Below are 19193 nucleotides of genomic sequence, written 5' to 3' on the forward strand. Positions count from 1 at the left end.
GTGAGTGAATGAATGAGTGAGTGAATGAATGTGTGAGTGAGTGAGTGAATGAATGAATGAGTGAATGAATGTGTGAGTGAATGTGTGTGTGTGTGAGTGAGTGAATGAATGAGTCATTCATGAAGCCACAGTGAGTAGGCTTTTAAACTAAAAATTACTAAGAATTTTAAACTAAAAATAAAAACATGCTTGTTGATGAGTGGGAAAAACAGTGTATAAGGTAATAATGCATCTGATGTTTCTAAGCTGCTGTGTGTCAGCATGACAATCCTCTAATAGTACTTCACAGCACTGTGTCAAGGGGTTTGGGGGTAAATGTGGTAAATGTGTGTGCATGCATTGTGCCAGCTCTGATACATCAAGCACATCACCATACATACAAAAAAGTCAAGGTACATGGTGAGAGAGAGAGAGAGAGAGAGAGAGAGAGAGAGCACACAAGAGAGAGAGAGAGAGAGAGAGAGAGAGAGAGAAAAGGATTCAGGATTCAGTGCAGAGATTTTACCTTTTCCCCCCTTTTTGAACAGGTAAGATATCTATTTCTTCTCTAATCAGCTATGAATGATCCATCCTTTCTTCATTGTTGGTAATTGGTATCACTTGCTGTCAGAACATCTTTATAATATTCAGCAAACATAAGCAGATAATTCCCCTCTGAGTCACTTGGGCTGCGTCCCAACCTGCACGCTATCCTACTATTCTATATTTTCAGCCCGTCATCGGTGTCATTATTTTTTTTTTTTAGCCCTACTACTTATGTATTATGCAAAATGTTCTCCCACAAACTTCCTGTAGCTTTAACACTTAAACGCAGAAGCAACGAGAGGGGAATGAGATGTGCAGAGTAGCCATGTGGTGAAAAGGAGAGAAAAGATGATGGATGGAGCGATGGAGATGTAAACATATGCCTCCTGTGAATTTACAACTCAGCATTCTCCTGCACCTTCTGCTTGTCTCCAGCTCCTGCTCATTTTATCTACAGTCTGCCATGTGTGACAGCCATCAGTCATATCTGTGGAGCACTGTCACATTGCTGTGTAAACTGGATGTACTGTACATTAAAGATATTTTAAAATACTACACATATACAAGCACCCAATGTCTTGAAGTTCTGATCTGATTCCATTTGTACCCCATCAACTCCAGTGTTACGTTATTTTTTTTCCAGACCTGATCCCTTCTAAAACACAAGGGACGTGCAGTTGGGCTCATTTCTTTTTCCTTTTTTTTTTTTAAACATTTCTTTCGATTGCACAGTTAAACCTGCAGACCAGTTGCCATAGTAACAGCCATCATAGAAACGGGATCAGCCCCCAGTCAAACTTATTTATTTATTTATTTGTTTAAGGAGTCGTTTTGGAACGGTGGTGTGAACCGCTGTGATTTTTAAACTCAACCTCATACAATTCCAGCTGATTTCAACTCTCAGGACTGTCAATTTAACCGCTATGTGATATTTAACAGCATAAATTCTCTTCCTGTCATGGTCTGATGGCATTATGTCAGTTTGGTTGATGTTAATAATAGCCAAATTAATATATTTTTTATAAGCATGCATGCCTCTTACACAAGCAGGTGACTTATGTCGATGGCATAATACAAAACAAGCAGGTGACTGATGTCGATGCCGTAATAGAGTCTGGACAAAGCAGCTGTCATTGTCATGAACAGGTCTTGCATGATTGCTCTTTTTATTCTACAAAGATTTATATCTTAGTGCCAAATCAATATCTCATTGCTACTGACAGAACTCATTGTTACTGTTATCTGAGATCCATTCATCTACACTGTTACCGAATTGACAATAACAAAAAGATAGAAATAATAAAAAAAAATATTAATCAGCTGAATGGATATATACTTGACAGCAGGCACACAATGGCATTTGTATTCAAAAATGATGCAAAATCTTAATGAACAAAAATCCAGCCTGTTAAGAATCATTAATGAATGTAGCTTTGCTGCTTGAACGGCATACACAAAAAAATGTGCAATTACTTAATTTAGAAGTCTTTTTCCTATTGTTTTGTTTTCATATTAAATACAGCAGGGTTTTTTTTATAGCAGTGCAAAATTCGTTTTGTTTTTGGTTGATGTTTAATTATCTGATACAAATAACTGAGCATCTGTGACATTTATCACTGTAGCGAAGTTCATTATTGTTCATGGCTTTTGAAAAGTCACGTGGCGTAACATTCACGCAAGAAAAAGCTTTATTAACAATAATGTCACACTCTGTGAGATCAGAATTGATGTTGCTTGAAATCGTGTTATTATAGCTATTATTTTCTCTCTCTTTTTCTCAGGCCTGTCAATCACTCAATTATATGAGTGGGTGGAGCATGACAGATGGGTGTGGCTGGCAATGTGTGTGACAGTGCATGATTGTTTCCATGGAGACAGATGGCAGCTTTTCCGAGGGCCCCACACTCACACTCCTACAGTCAAGCGACAGTGTGGGGGCGGGGCTTGTCGAGACGGAGGAGGCGTGGCTCGGTTTCCGGGCTACAGTGAGTGCTGTGCTGCTGTTGGAGCTACTACTAGGTGTTGGAGGGAACCTCACGGTGTTGGTGTTGTACTGTGGCCACTGCAGCCTTCTTGAGTCGGTTAGCCATGCGGTCACACTCAGCCTGCACACGCTTGACCTGTTGCTCTGTCTGCTCTGCCTGCCAATCACTGCAGTGCTCCTCCTTCTGGGTGGAGCCTCTAGCCCTCATCATGTCCTGCTCTGCTGTCTACATGAATCAGCAGCCACCTTTGCCAGTGTAGGAACTGCACTCAACCTGCTGCTCATTAGCCTTGATCGCTATGACATCAGTGTCCGTCCAGCCAATCGTCTGCTTACACCACGGAGAGCGGCATTTTTGCTAGCCGGAGTGTGGATGGTGTCTTTAACCTTGCCAGTCTTGCCATTTGTGGAGGCAGGGCTTGGCTCTGGGGCAACAGATAGAGCACCTATTTACTCAAATAGCACTTTGTTGTGTTCCCAACTTGTAGGGACGCTGCAAGCTCATCTCTTTCTGCAGGCTCCCATCTTCCTGTGCTCACTGGCCGTAATGTTGTTTACTTACTCACGTATCTTACAGGCCCTGCGCATTCGCATCGGACATCCAGCCAGAGCTCAAAGAGGCAGCACACAACTCGTCCGGCGCCCCTGGCAGCTTCGTAAAAAGTCTGCAAGGTCACCAGATCACATGACAAAGACTGTATCTGTCTCTCCTCCTCCCCTCTCCACTGGACCACTTGTGGCCTCAGACACCATTACCACAGTGACCATGAACACAGAAACCAACACACCATCAGTGAACACTCCACTGAGTCCAACTCCATCTACAGCCACTGCAAATGTACCTCTTGTAGGCTTATCATTTGGAGCTGTGCCTTTGAATCCTATGCCTACAGTGTCCACCATAAACACACCTCTAAACCATAACCCAAACACTTCCACCATCAATACCCCACTACACCCCACCATAACCACCACAACCATAGCACTAAACCCTAGTCCACCTAGATCCACCATTACAACCCATCTGAACCCTAACTCCAATACATCCACCATAACCATACCATTAAACCCTAACTCCAGTATATCCACCATAATCAGCCATATAAACTCTCATTCAACTACATCTACCCTATCATTTCCTCTAAACCCTAACCTGAACCCAACTACTAATACACCTACATCCTCTATATCCTTCCCTCTAAACCCTAACCCAACTATATCAACCATATTTGTATCTCCAAAACCCAGCCCATCTACTTCCTCCTCAACTATACCTCCAAGCCATACCCCGGTGGCATCCACCATAACCATACCTCTAAACCCTAGCCCCTCTGTATCCACCATAACCACACCTCTCAAGCATACTGCATCATCCACAGCCTTGCCACTTAATCCCAGTCCAACCATATCCACCACACCATTAAGTCCCACTACTACTCATGCTCCACCCAGTGTTGGTGTTGGGGCCTCAGTTTCAGCAATCTTGGCTCTGCGCCGTGCCGTGAGACGTCACAGAGACAGAAGGGAACGTCAGAAGCGTGTCTTCCGCATGTCCGTCATCATTGTTCTCTCTTTCCTGCTATGCTGGGCCCCTCTGTCTATTACACCACTCCTACATCTGGCCATCGGACCCTCTGATTGGCTGGAGCGCCTCAGGGTCTGCTTTCTAGTGCTTGCCTACTGGACAGTGGTGCTTCATCCACTGCTGTATGCGTTCACGAGGCAGAAACTGCGCAAGGTCCTGCACACACGTCTGCGCAGGCTACGCAACAAAAACAACCACACACAGGCCAAGGCTCGGATAGCGCAGAGGAATCGGCGCAAGCACAAGGCAGACTGCAGCGACGCTACTGACCGCTGCCTGATGGAGGCTGTCCGTGAGTGACGACCTGCAATGTGTGTGTGTGTGTGAGGTGCAGGGAACCAGTGGAGACATCAGCTCATATTGCATGTCAACAGTTCTGTAATTTACTCTGTACAGCGATAACAAGAAGCACACGTTCCAAAGCACACTGAGCTCAGAGAGAACCACAGGGCAATGTCTAATTAACCGTAGCCACAGTTCAGATTTAACTGTCGTGGTGCTAGAAAACAAGAGCGTGTCAGCGAGTGTGTAAGAGATCAGGGGCAATAACAATTTGATAAACCAGGGCATGCATGGAAGGATTTTCATGCAGAGTAATTCTTCTAACACTGGCATTATATAAAGTGAAGTGAAGCATTTATTCACATTATATTACAAACCTGTGTATACGTCATACGTCTAGTATGTTCATTACGGATAGAGTGCAATAGATTTATTATTGATGTTCATGATCAGGGATGTAAATATAAACTATGATGATTAAAATGATGATTATTAACTTAAAGCTGAATTTGGAAAACAAATGCAACAGGGTCTATGTTTGTGTATTTGTGTCTCTCTCTATATACATATGTAATAGCATTAAATGATTTTCCTTCATTTGTGATTATTGTGTATTTTGCAGTAGATCAGCAATAACACTGAATTCTATAAATAAAGTTATATAGTTCCTTGTTTGTTGTTCACATTTTAACTCGTGTCTACAGAAGATGTTGGGCTGCTTTTCACCAATGATAACACACTCATTATCATCTTTATCCACCATGTGTGTGATTACAGCAGAGAGGAAACACATTTCCATGAAGTAAAAAAACCCAAAACAAAATAGAAATTCTGTTTACTTTTAAAACAAGTCACTTATCACTGAAGTTTTAGTTTTGTTCCAGATTTTTGTTCCAGTTGGTGGTTTGTGCTGCACTGCTGGTTTATAAAACTTGTAGAAACGTCAATATCATGTTCAGTTATATGTAAATGACATACAGTGGGAGTGAAAATGCTTTTGAGATTTTTTCTTATTTTCATTTTTCTTTTTTTCCAAGTCCTATTTGTAATACCTTGTAATACCTTTTTTACTATCTCTATATTACACAGACTTCTATGCCGAACAAACAAAATGAAAAAAATCGATGTTTTATGGAACAAATGCTGAATTTTCTTCTGGTAAACAAACACTCATTTAACCTTTACAAAGGGAGTCTTCAGTTATGGGTAAAGCTGTAACTTTAAATTGTTATGTTCAGGACAGAGGAGTTTGTCAGTAAAGCGATTAGCTCAACTTTTCTGACTTACTAGCTTAAAGAGAGAGAAGCAAACAAAGGCTGGAAAGAGATTGACGCTTGAGATTTTTAGCTGTCTTAACAGCCGCAAGAACAGGAACTAACTTGTTTCACTGAGATTTCATGATGTTAAATGCAACCATAAATGGATCAAAAGAATAATTTAGTTCTTATATTAAAATTTGTAGCAAAATTTGTTTTAGCAGATAGCTGGTTATAAAAGGAATATAACACATCGGGACGTACTGAAACAGGAAAATCAACGTAACAGCAGCTACACCTCACCATGGATTATTTTCCCATAACAGCACAACACACAGCGTCCTGGAGCAGCTATCATGAACAAATTATGAAGGTGATTATGTTTGTTATTGCTTTTTGTTTTGTGACCTAGTAACAATGCAGTTGATTGTTTTCATTTTTTAAATGCTAACATCTACTTTTGTATTTCCAAAAAAGAGAGAGAGAGAGAGGGAGAGAGAGAGAGAGAAATAATCCCAGATTGCCATCAGTCTCAAACACACACTACAGTTAGACCCTGCTGTTAAAATGCTCATTAAAAAAAACAACAAATGTTTATTCACAGATGTTAATATGCTTCACAAAATGGAAAGTTACATGCTTTAAATAAGATGTTTTACTATTTATCATTAAAGTTTCGCTTAAGGATAGTCTAAATTTAGTCTCAAGGTTAAATAGGATTCGGCTGATTAAAGATGTTTAAGAAAGCCTGCACTGGACCATGACCTGACATGAGAGTCAGAGGATTATTCGAGAGCTTGAACTCTTCAGGGATTGATTCTAGACATCGATTATGTAGTCTAAATGTTTTAAGTTGAAAAAACTGAATTTACATTTACAAGATTCAGAACTCTATATATGTAGGATTTTAGAGCAACTTTGAATGCAGCATCAGATTTTAGAACTGAAAATCTAAATAAATAAGAAAATTTATTTATTTTATTTTATTTTGTGTTTTTGTATTTTATTTATATGTTTTGAATTTTAATACAATGATGCTAATACACATAACTAAGAAAAACGATTCCAGTTCCAAACACGGCACAATAAAAATAGTTTTAACACAATAACAAAAACAAAAGTTTTTACACACGTGTGTAGAATTACAGTTTAGGTTGGAAATGCCAGAGATATTTTTCATGTCCCCACTCCTCAAGTACAGCTTCATGCTGTTCCCAGACTCATTCACCCAATTAAAGTAAATTCATTTCATTTTAACTGCTCAAAGTCAAAGAGGCCAATTAAATCCCTCCTCTTAACACCAACACTTTCCCAAAGCCGATCGAATTTGTTGATTGAGCCACTCAGTAAGATGTTGCTTTAATTAGTAAAAGGGTCAGCTCTCTAATCTCTCTGTCAGAGGTGTGTATTAATCTTTAAAGAGTTATCGGCCACTGGTGTGCCACTGGTTATCCTCATTATTAGTGATGATAGTGGCACTCAACAGGTGCACTTTAATAACCTTAACATATATGAATGTTTGATGACACACTGTGACATTTAGGAAACTTGTTTGAAGACTCAAGTCCAGCTCTCAGAAGCAGAAGCATCAAAAGACATCAATACAGCAGGTTAGTAGTTCATTGCAGACATCCAACAATTATGAAGCTGAGCTTTCACACAAGGCTGCACGTAAATGAAGTGAGTACACTTGCTCTACTACAGCGCTTGATTCTGATTGGTCAGTAGATCAGTGTGGTTCATGTAACAACAGTGTGGTGTGGCTCATCATCAAATTGTGTTAAAATTAATGTTCTCATTTTATTAAGCTGTCATTTCTATAGTAACAACTTATTCAGGGATTTGTATGCTGAATGCACTACGTTGTTGTTGTTCTTCTTTCGGCTGCTCCCTGTTCAGGGTCGCCACAGCGGCTGCTTAAGTCCTCATGTTTGGATGTGACACAGGTTTTATGCCAGATGTCCTTTCTGACACAACCCTCCTATTTAATCTGGGCTTGGGACTGGCACTGAGAGTTAACGCTTCAGTGGATGGGATAGCACCCCGCCCAGGATTTGGACCCAGGCAGCGGCAATGAGAGCACGGGATCCTGCTGCTGGACCACCAGGATTAGCATGCTGAATGCTCTATGTAATCTATGTTTAATGATGAATTAATGTTAAACAATCTACGCTATTATGAAACAAATGCTAAATATATGTTCTGGTTAAAATCTTTTGCAAACAAACACTTATTTAACTTTTATGAAAGCTGTAACTTTACATTATATGGCATGTTCTGCACAGAGGACGTTCCCAGTTATGTGATTAACTTAAGAGGCTGGCAAGAGCTCGACTGTTTGTAGCTGTTTTGTAGCTGTTTCAGGATGTTCTGGTATCAGAAATTAATGGTAACAGTAACTACGCTTCATCACAACACCATGATGTTGATTATTTTCCCATAACAGCACAACATTATTCCTTGCTTAATTTAATGTAATGGAACAAATGTAACAAGGGGCGTGGTTAGAATGAATCAATTATGAAAGGGTGTGGTCAGTCATGCATTTATGATATTCACTCCCCTCCTCTGAATCTCTTTAATAATGTTGTGCAATACAAACAACGTTCTCACCATGACACGCTATTGGATTTCATCTGGATGTTCTATAACGGAAATATTCGAGTGAATTCTCTCAGAGTGAGTTTATTTTCTGGTATTTTCTGGGTTGTTTTTGTGGGTCATTCACATGTGTGAGTCTGGGACGCAGTGTTCTGTGCTGCTCTGTGTGTAATGTAGTGATGTAGTCGTTTCACTGAGTCAGTGCCCAGGATGAGCTCATCAAGAGCAGCGGGCTTACAGCCAAGTTGAATTTATTTGTTGAAAAAGAATGGAGAATCAACCATGTGTTATGTATGTGTGTAATAATAATAATAATAATAATAATAATAATAATAATAATCAGAAGAAGAAGAAGATTTGGTAACAAAATAAAAATGCAATAAATAAGATTGACAAAGAAAGAAACAGAAAATTATAACAGAAAATATGAAATATATAATAAATCGTTTACAAAAAAATGACTGAAAATAATTATTAAATGCTAAATAAAAATATATAAAATACATAATAAATTTAAAAGTAATAATTTAATTTCATAATTTTATTTCCTCTTTTCTCTCTTTCTCTACTTTTGTTAATCTGCTTTGAGACAATGTCCATTGTAAAAGGCGCTATACAAATAAATCGAATTGAATTGAATTGAAAGGAAAATAATAAAAGGTTGTAGAAGCGCAGAAGTGGAAAAAAGAAATAGGAATATTGTAAACATTGCAGTGTTTGTGCCTAACTTTCAGGAAAGTAGAATCTGAAGATGCGTGTGTATTTTTACACACATTCACACACACACACACACACACCATACAGTACATCATTATAAGAAGCATTCAGACTGCCTCAGTGATACACACAGGAGAGTCAAACACACGTCAGTCGAACACTCTCCCTGACTCGGAGGCGATATTTAGACAGCTCAGCTCAGATGATGAGTTCTACTGAATGAATTTCAGTCACGATTGCACTGTATGTGATGATTAACAGTGTTCGAGAAAAGCAAACACAGAATATGGATCAAGTTTTAGCAAGAGCTTCACAAAAACTGATAATAGCATTTTAAAGAATTTGTTTTATTGCTATTTGTGTTACCTTTAGTGGCATTTTTAAAAATAGGATATATTTTATTATATTTTACTGTTCATACACTGCTATTATTTATTATTATTTATGTAATAGTAATATTTATTTATTTATTTATTTATTTATTTATTTATTTGTTTGTCTATTGTGCTATTTTATTTTCGACTACATTTTATTTTATGTTTTTCTCTCTTTTTTTCACACTGTAAAGCATTTTGGGATGCATTTTAAAGGTTATAAAGGTTGTTATAAAGGTGTATAAAGGTTTTGTTGGTACAGGGCTTTTAAAGAATGAGCTTCAGGTCAGAAAAATACCATTCTGATCTTGTGTCTTGGCTAACACCACGTCTCAGGAGGTGGTAATATTAGCACCATGTAACACTCCACCCACATCAGTGCCTTTTTTTCTGACCAAGAAAATAGATAGACAGAAAATAAAAAGGGCTTACTTGGAACCACGTTAGCTGTATGCCAGTTTATATCAGCAAATTATGCTTGCTGTGACTGTGGGTATGATGAAATGATGACAGCTGCATCCTGAATGTTTGATTAGCAAAGCTTAAAATACATCTTCACCCACAGAGAGGGGGGAAAAAGACGTTTCAATGAGGACATTGCATCATTTTATATTTACAAACACCTGCAGGACGGGTACAAGCACTCATCCCTCACCTCCTTCACCTACCGTCTGTCCCTCCTAGATCACTGGGCCATGACAGAGAGAGTAAATGAGAGTCAGGAGAGAGAAATCAGATTACTCACTGTATCTGATCTAACTATTACTATGCACTCCATTCATACAGTTCAAACTCTTTCTTCTCAAATCTCATTTTTAATCTCAACCATTCTGTTTCCTGTCATTTTCCTCCTCTTTTCTTTAATGTAGCCCTCCCTCTCTCTTCCTTCATCTGCCTCTGCGGGGGAAAGTCACCTTGGAGGAGAGCGAGAGAGAGAGAGAGAGAGAGATGCTGTGGGGGTGGAGGAAAAGGGAACCATGTGGTGCACTAGAGCATCAGAAACGAGATCCAACTGTAAGCAGAATTCTGTGGAACTATTGATATTTCAAGCCCATAATACAGGGACTTGTTCAATGACAGCTATAATAAGCAAGGTATTTTTTTTTTTTACAGAAATTGTGTTCATTAAATTTCATTTTTGATCATTTATTCATCTCTTCTGCTATCTTTTGCTCTCTCTCTCTCTCTCTCTCTCTCTCCCCAGGCTACGAAAATCCTTTCATGCAAAAACACAGCTTTATTTATGTTGTGCTTTTAACAACAGACATTGCCAAAAGGAAGCTTTATGGAAATTCATATGTAGATTTAGATCTTTAATGAGCAAGCTAAGGGCAAATCTGTGAGGAAAAACTACTAGAGATGACATGGAGGAAGAAATGTTGAACAGACTCAAACATCCTCTTCTGGGTGACACCCCAGATTTTACGGCACACCGGTGAGGAACGGGCTAATGAGTAATGAATATTCAATATGAACTGAGTAAACAATATGATTACAGCAGCTGCTTTTATATATAAATTTGTGCGAGATTAAAGATTGAAGCAAGAGGAAACTTGGCATGAACTGTTTATGGGAAGTCATCAGCCATCTGAATGGGGGAAAAATAATCTCAGTAATTTTGAGTGTGACTTGATTGTTGGTGCCAGAGAGGCTGATTTGAGTATTTGTATAACTGCTGATCTCCTGTGAATTTCATACAAATCAACTTCTATTTTAGAATGGTGCAATAAGGAGCAAACCTGGTGAAAAAACATCCTGTGAGCAGCAGTTTTGTGTACGGAAACATCAGAGAAGTCAACATAAAATTGCCAGATTGATTGAACTTCCAGGCAGGATATAGTAACTCATATAATCACTCTTTATAACCAGGATGAGCAGAAAAGCACCTCAGAATGTATATGTTGAACTTTGAGGTGGATGGGCTACAGCAGCAGAAGACCATGTTAGTTTTCACTTCTGTCAGACAAGAACAGAAAGCTGAGGCTTCAGTGGTAACAGGCTCACCTAAACTAGTTGAAGAATGCAGAAACATAGCCTAGTTTGATGAATCTGGATTTCTGCTGAGGCACACAGATGGTAGGGTCAGAAGTTGGTGCCAAAAGCATGAATCCATGAACCCAGCCTGCCTTGCGTCAACAGTCTGGGTTGGTGGAGGTGGTGTAATGGTGTAGGAAATATTTTCTTTGCACACATTGGGCTTGTTAATATCAATCAATCAATCAATCAATCAATCAACATTTTAATGCCACAGTCTATTAGAGTATTGATGCTGATCACGTTCAACCCTTCCTGGCCCCATCTTCTAAGGCCTACATCCAAAATGCATCACGTCCCAAAGCAAAAGTCGTCTCAAACTGGTTTGATGAACATGTCAATGAATGTTAGCCACTGAACATCTTTTTCACCGAACACTTTCGCATGAAAGAACATTAAAAACCTTTACCAGTATAAATCTACACCGCAAGTTTGTATTGAAAACCGTAGTGTTGTAAACTCATTTTAGTGTAGCGGTGCCAGCGCCGAAATAGCTCAGTTGGGAGAGCGTTAGACTGAAGATCTAAAGGTCCCTGGTTCGATCCCGGGTTTCGGCAGAGAACACTTTTCGCTAAAACACCTGTACTTTTAAAAGGCAAAAAACATCGCCTGCCTGTAACAAGGTTACCTGTACGCACTTCAAGTCTTATTTGTGTTTCTTTATCAGTTCTCTCAATTTGTTTTCAATGACATTCGTCAACATGCTTCTTCGTCACTTACTGCTTTTATTATTTGTAACTATATTTATTATTAGCAATGATAAATTATTTATACGTACATTTTTGAATATTCATAATAGATACGACTTCTACTTTATTTGTCAGCGGCTGTATTCTTTCAGGCCACATGGTAAAGTTAAAACGGAGCGCAAATGCGCATGTGCGGCTACAGTTGTGCTCCCTACCCAACACCACCAGAGGGCGCCGCTGTACCTACCCTACGCCAAGGCCGAAAACGCTCGCATGGGACGTTGTTAGAATGAAGATCTAAAGGTTAAGGTCTAAAGTAGATCGATTCCTGTAATCGGCAACTGCGGAAAATGCTTTTTTAAAATCTTTTTTAAAAACTTTTAAGTAATAATAAAAATTGAAACAAAAACACCACCACCACCACCACCACCAACAACAACAACAACAACAACAATAATAATAATAATAATGATGATAATAATAATACTTTGCAATCATTTCTGAAATATGTTGTTTATAAATATGAGAAAGCTAAAAAAACAAAAAAAAAAAACAAAACCCAAAACACAGCGACCACTCTGACAATGTATAATTAGTGCCATGTAATAGATTTCTTAAAAGAAGTTTCAGTTTTTGTTACCAACCATCGGCAGGAAATGCTGCATATTTAAGTCTGTGATGTGAGTAGTCTATAAAATTTTGGAAAATCGCATCATATATTTATATCGTGTGACCTGGGTGATCTGTATCATTTTGGAATGTTAGATTATGTATTTAGCATGTGCTGTGAGTGATCTGTATTACTTTGGAATGTAATGTTGTGTATTTTGGTGTTTAACTGTGTTTAATCGCTGCCAGTGAAGTCTTTTCAAGGCACCACAGCTTGCATAAGGGTTGTGGGGTCTTGGCACCACAAAGACTTCACGGTGGTTGTGATCGACAAACTGTTTCACAAACAAACGTACGTGAGAAATAATGAGGAAATAACGCAAGATGACACGTGAGATCAGAGTTCTCGCACGAGACTGGAAATGGTACCCCGCAAAAAGGTTGCCAAATGGTAAGACAAATGGTCTGTGCAGGGAAACAAGGATTGTGAACAAAGGAATCATTTTGCAGTGCACTGCTGCTGAGGCGGGTGGTCAAGCAAATGTTTCTGCTTTATTTCTGTTTCATGTAATTATAAAGCTTATTTATTTTGATATAACTATATTTAAGACATTTTTCTCTGATAAAAACCTTTAAACTTTATTAAACTATAATAATGTGCTCCAACTGAAGCCATGCTTGCTGATATTGTGGTCTATAACTCCTCCCCAAACTTCCCTGAGCCCTGAATCTTGTTCTCTCATTGGCTTCTACATCTTTCTTCCCCAATCCCTGCGCTGAAAAGGTTGACAGAAAAAGATGGCCGCGCCATAGTGAGCCAATCGAATCTCTCACATTTCTATTATTCTTTGCTAATCGCGTTCGTTCACGGCAATGGGTCCGCCCATGGAAACGGATGAATTGGTCAATCAAATCACGCGCGGCCGGTGTCGTGTCATTCAAGTTAAGTGTGTTTGCTTGCAGTGTGTGTTTTCTTATATCGCATATTTACCTGTGTATTTTAATAACTTTTGGACTATTATAATTGTGTGCTTTGACTAACCTTTATTTTAGGAGGTTTTGGAACATTATACCGCACCAGGTAAGAGCTGTTTTTTGTTTAAATCCATGACTTGATGTTTATCATGTGTTGATTTGCATTATAAATACATTATAATGTACTGTTATTATACATTATAGTGTGTTATTATAGTGTGGATTATTATGTATGATTTATAATCTAAGAGGCCTGGAAATTGTACGGAATTGCATGTTGCTCGTTTTTATTTATTTAATTATTGTATATTATGGTTTAATTATTATTATTCAATTCAACATGCTGAAATTAACTTTCACACTGTGAATGAAACCTAGGCCATTTTAAAAGAATAACTGTAGAATTTGTTAATTTTCAACAGATTTTCTACTACTGAAGCCTCAAAAATCTTGCAAGGCCATAGCAGATTCCCAGCACAGTTTTGTGGCCCTCTGCAGCTGGGGATAGACCTGCTCCTCACCAGAAGGTATGTATAGAAAAGAGGTATGTATATAAAGAGGTATGTATATAAAGACATACCATGTAATCTATAGGTTATGTGCCAACTGACAGTGTTTTTTTTAATGTTACAGATAAGTAAATGTCCAGTGCAGGCCTGTATATATATATATATATATATATATATATATATATATATATATAAGTATACAAAAGTATAAGTAAAGTATAAAGTAAACAAAACAGGTGTATGTAAATCACATGTGGCATTCTGTCTCTCCATTGTTTTCTTTCTTCCTTTCTTTCTTTTCTTCTCTTTTCTCTCTTTTCTCCTCCTTCCCCTGCTTCCCCATTTTTTTTCCTTTTTCCCCACATGAAGCAAACTACTGTTCCTAGCTTGAGCTCAGTTGGCAGAGCATTAGACTGAAGATCTAAAGATCCCTGTTTTGATCCTGGGTTTCGGCAACTGGCCTGGTTTTGAGATGCATGTCCATTTCACACGTTGTGCTGTAAAGCAGCAAGTCCCAACAACTATAGAATGGTGTGAAAAACACGGTTTCCACGTGTGTGAGCCCTGTCAGTAATGCCCTTAGCACAGGTCACAGGCTTCCCAGCTTTTGCTCAGTTGGTTTGATCCTGAGTTTCGGGACCTGGCCTGGCTTTGAGATGCTGCATTGTTTCACACGTTGCTTTTTAAAACAGCAAGTCCCAACAACTACAGAACGGTACGCAAAACAAGGATTCCGCGTGTGTGAACCGCATCAGTCGTGCCCTTACCATGGTTATGGGCTACCAACAAAACAACAATTCAACCAAGAATAAAAAATTGATGTGAGAAGTGGTGGCCGAGAGGTTTGGGCAATGGAGTGCAAGTCCCAGGTGCACTGAGGTGTAAGGTCAAGTGGGTGACCTAGGATGCCAAGCGGTTAAGGAGACAGACTGCTAATCCACATGGGATGGGCTACAGTTGCTTTGGGAACAGGCTTGTTTAAACACGTTGAGTTATGGTGCTCCACTACGGAATTGTCGCGGTCTCTGTGGACATTTGGCCATGGGTGCCTGACCTGTGCCTGATGAGGTGGCTGAGAGGCAATGGACTGCTAATCCATTGTGCTCTGTACGCGTGGGTTTGAATCCCATGCTTGTGTGTCCTTTAACCTCCTCTTTACCACAACGCCTGCATGCGGAGTGCTTCGTACCTGGTCCGCGAGACTGTGCTAGAGGGGAGCGATAAAAGCGGCACAGATTGGGCACCTTGATTGCCTGTATATTTATTTGTTCAACAGACTGGGATGCAAGTTCATATCAGCAAACCTTGTCAACAAGAGCCTAAGGCTGTAAATCCACTTTGCAAAAACTTTTCTGGGTTTGGGTCTTGAATCGCATCTGGTAATTGAAGCGTGCGTGGTACAACCATTGCGACCGCTTGCCAGAGTGCCTCTCATTCCCTCCAAGCAGATGGGTAGCGTGGCCAAGCGGTCCAAGGCGCTGGATCAAGGCTCCAGTCCCTTCGGAGAAGTGGGTTCAAATTCCACCGCTGCCAGCTGAGCCTTTTCAAGGCACCACAGCTTGCTTAAGGGTTGTAGGCTCTGGCACCACAAAGGCTTTACAGTGGTTGTGGCTCCTGTGCCTTCTGCATATGCACTTAAGAGTTGACACTAGCTGGCCACAAAAGAACGTACATGCTCACACGTACCAGAGCCCCCGGGAACCCCCAAGATTCAGTTGCCGAAATAGCTCAGTTGGGAGAGCGTTAGACTGAAGATCTAAAGGGCCCTGGCTTGAGCCTGGGTTTCAGCAACTGGTGTCACTGCCTGGCTTTGAGACGCTGCTCTGTTTCACACCTCTTTTTTTTCAATCAGCAAGTCCAAACAACCACAGAACGGTATGCAAAACACGGTTTCTGCGTGTGTGAGCCGCATCAGTCGTGCGCTTACCATGGTTACGGGCTAACAACAATTCAACCAAGAATAAAACATTGACGTAAGAAGTGGTGGCCGAGAGGGTTGGTCAATGGAGTGCAAGTGCCAGATGCACTGAGGTGTAAGGTCATGTGGGTGACCTAGGATGCCAAGAGGTTAAGGAGACAGACTGCTAATCCAAGTGGGATGGGCTCCATTTGCTTTGGGAACAGGCTAGTTTAAACGTGTTGGGTTACGGCGCTCCACTACGGAATTGTTGCGGTCTCTGTGGACATTTGGCCACGGGTGCCAGACCTGTGTGTGACGAGGTGGCCGAGAGGTTAAGGCGATGGACAGCTAATCCACTGTGCTCTGTACGCGTGGGTTTAAATCCCATCCTTGTCGCTTGTGTGCCCTTTAACCTCCTCTTTACCACAACGCCTGCATGCGGAATGCTTCGTACCTGGTCCGTGAGGCCATGCGAGAGGGGAGCGAGAAAAGCTAGCCCTGGGTCGAGGTCTTTCGCAACCGTGGGCTGTATTTCCATGTTGGTTGGACGCAGATGCTGTAAGGCTGATGGGTCGCCGCTGGAGGTCTGTCAATGCAGTGTGCAGTCCCCCATCGTGCACCTTGATTGCCGGTATATTTATTTATTTACTTATTCATTTGTTCAACAGACTGGGATGCAATTTCATATCAGCAAACCTTGTCAACAAGAGCCTAAGGCTGTCAATCCACTTTGCAAAACCTTTTCTGGGTTTGGATCTTGAATCACGTCTGGTAATGGAAGCATGCGTGGTACAACCATTGCGACCGCCTGCCGGAGTGCCTCTCTTTCCCGACCTGGCAGGCCACCCATGACCACAGCTCCCCAGCCGCCTAAGCACCTGGGTAGTGTGGCCGAGCTGTCCAAGGTGCTGGATTAAGGCTCCAGTCTCTTCGGGGGCGTGGGTTCGAATCCCACCGCTGCCAGGTGAACTTTTGGGTCGACAACAGCAGAAGGTTGTTCCTTCACCCACACCTTCAGGGGGTGCGGTTGAGTGCGAGTTCACACTGCAAGCTTTTCAAAGTTGTTTGGTCACCGTTGTTTACACACTGCACGACTATCTATCGGCTTTATTTCTGTTTATTTCTGATAAAAACCTATAACCTCTAATTAACTATAACATCCTGCTCCAACACTCCGTCCAGCGTGTATCCAACCTTGATGCCCAATGACGCCTGAGATAGGCACAGGCTCCCCGTGACCCGAGTATAGATCGGATAAGCGGTACAGACAATGAAATGAAATTGTGCTCCAACCAAAGCCATGCTTGCTGATATTGAATAGAATAGAATAAATTGTATTGTCATTGCACATAAGGAGTACAACGAAACTGTGGGTGCTCTTCTCAACAACAGTGCACTGAAATATAATACAGTGAAGAGCATAGCAAGTAGTATAGAAAAATAAGAAATAAAAAGGAAAATAATGAAATATTTAAAGAAATACAAAAAACATTAAACTGTCCAAGGATTTCCTATGAAAATTATACAAATCTAACCCAAAAATAATCTGTTTTCGGTTTAAAGTGCACAGTGGAATTGCACATTTTATTAGGTAGAATGTGTGTGTGTGTGTGTGTGATTGTTTGCAGTCCGAATGGCCCAGGGGGAAGAAGCTGTTTGTAAGTCTGGTGGTGTGAGACTTTGTTGACCTGAAGCGCCGCCCAGATGGCAACAGGTCAAACAAGTGATGAGTAGGATGTGAGGAGTCTCCTGTGATGGCCTTGATTTTGCTGAGGCAGCGGGACCAGGACATGTCATCCAGGGAGGGCAGAGGGCAGCCGATGATTTTTTGAGCTGTTTTATCACCCTCTGCACAGTTTGTCTGTCCTCATCTGTGCAGCCTGCGTACCACACACCCAGACAGTATGTCAGTGTGCTCTCCACAGAGGTCTATAACTCCTCCCCGAACTTCCCTCTGCCCTGAATCTTGTTCTCTCATTGGCTGTAGGTCATCGCCAAAGTATTTTCTAGTCAGAACTCCTTTCACACTGCAGGATTTTCACACTGCATCGGCAACTTGGTCAGATCCCGTCTTTGGTAATTCACACAGTGTGATTGTCACTCCCATGCACGAGCTCCAATCTGCCTTGATTTTGGGCATTTGTCGGCGACTTTGGAAAACTAGTTGGTGACTGAACATCAGGGCTATAATCGTGCAGTGTAGACTCGGCATAAACCGAGACGAATCTGGGTCAACGACCTGTCGTGAGCCAAGGCCAAGCTCTCTCCTTCCTTGGAAAGGGTTAGGCATCTCCTGTAGGGCTGGTGAAGCAGATGGCATGCAAGTCTCACGACAACCCACTTGTAGTGCCCAGGCCAGTCTTCCTCCTTGTCCAGAGAGATGACACAGTCAGCTTCTTACCATGAACGCATTAACCTCCCCACCCCTTGGGTAGCGTGGCCGAGTGGTCTAAGGCGCTGGATTTAGGCTCCAGTCCCTTCAGGGGCGTGGGCTCAAATCCCACTGCTGCCAGCTGAACCTTTTCAAGGCACCCTGGGTTGTGGGCTCTGGCACCAGAAAGGCTTTACAGTGCTCGTGGCTCCTTCTGCATATGCACTTAAGAGTTGATGTTAGGAGGCAACAAAAAACGTACACACTCACACCGTACCGGAGCCCCTAGGTCTAGGTGCCGAAATAGCTCAGTTGGGAGAGCATTAGACTAAAGATCTAAAGGGCCCTGGTTCAATCTTGGGTTTCGGCAACTGGTGTCACTGCCTGGCTTTGAGATGCTTTTTCAAACAGCAAGTCCAAAAAAACCACAGAACGTTACGAAAAACACGGTTTCCACGTGTCAAATCTCTGTACACCTTTGACTGTGTGGCCACTTCCAGCTCCACCAACATTGTGAAGTTTGCGGATGATACTGTGGTGGTGGGCCTGATCTCCAATAATGATGAGATGGCCTACCTAGAGGAGATTAAAAACCTGGAGACATGGTGCCAGGTCAACAATCTCCTCCTGAATGTCAGCAAGACCAAGGAGTTGATAGTGGACTTTAGCACAAAGCAGGAGAGGAATTAAGGAGAGAGTGGACAGTTTCCGTTACCTAGGTGTCTACATCATGCAGGACCTGACATGGTCCTGTCACGTTAACACCCTGGTGAAGAAGGCCC

General features: G+C 41.1%; 1 protein-coding gene and 5 non-coding genes across 6 annotated transcripts in view; all 6 read left to right on the plus strand.

Annotated features, from left to right (window-relative positions):
- The window catches only part of LOC131361653 (G-protein coupled receptor 22), an 8985-nt gene extending 3887 nt beyond the window's left edge, over positions 1–5098 (plus strand). The window contains exon 2 of the mRNA XM_058403056.1: positions 2307–5098. Within this exon, the coding sequence (XP_058259039.1) occupies positions 2382–4394 (2013 nt within the window). The 5' untranslated portion in view covers positions 2307–2381 and the 3' untranslated portion in view covers positions 4395–5098. The remainder of the gene's footprint in view (positions 1–2306) is intronic.
- A 6744-nt stretch (positions 5099–11842) lies between these two features.
- Positions 11843–11915, plus strand: trnaf-gaa (transfer RNA phenylalanine (anticodon GAA)). The gene has a single exon. It is a non-coding gene; the product is annotated as a tRNA-Phe (tRNA).
- A 3942-nt stretch (positions 11916–15857) lies between these two features.
- On the plus strand, positions 15858–15930 carry trnaf-gaa (transfer RNA phenylalanine (anticodon GAA)). The gene has a single exon. It is a non-coding gene; the product is annotated as a tRNA-Phe (tRNA).
- Positions 15931–16921: 991 nt separating this feature from the next.
- Positions 16922–17003, plus strand: trnal-aag (transfer RNA leucine (anticodon AAG)). The gene has a single exon. It is a non-coding gene; the product is annotated as a tRNA-Leu (tRNA).
- Positions 17004–18470: 1467 nt separating this feature from the next.
- On the plus strand, positions 18471–18552 carry trnal-uag (transfer RNA leucine (anticodon UAG)). Its single transcript has one exon. It is a non-coding gene; the product is annotated as a tRNA-Leu (tRNA).
- A 156-nt stretch (positions 18553–18708) lies between these two features.
- On the plus strand, positions 18709–18781 carry trnaf-aaa (transfer RNA phenylalanine (anticodon AAA)). Its single transcript has one exon. It is a non-coding gene; the product is annotated as a tRNA-Phe (tRNA).
- The last annotated feature ends 412 nt before the right edge of the window (positions 18782–19193 follow it).

The sequence above is a fragment of the Hemibagrus wyckioides genome, linkage group LG11 (assembly GCF_019097595.1).
Source record: "Hemibagrus wyckioides isolate EC202008001 linkage group LG11, SWU_Hwy_1.0, whole genome shotgun sequence".
NCBI classification, from domain to species: Eukaryota; Metazoa; Chordata; class Actinopteri; order Siluriformes; family Bagridae; genus Hemibagrus; species Hemibagrus wyckioides.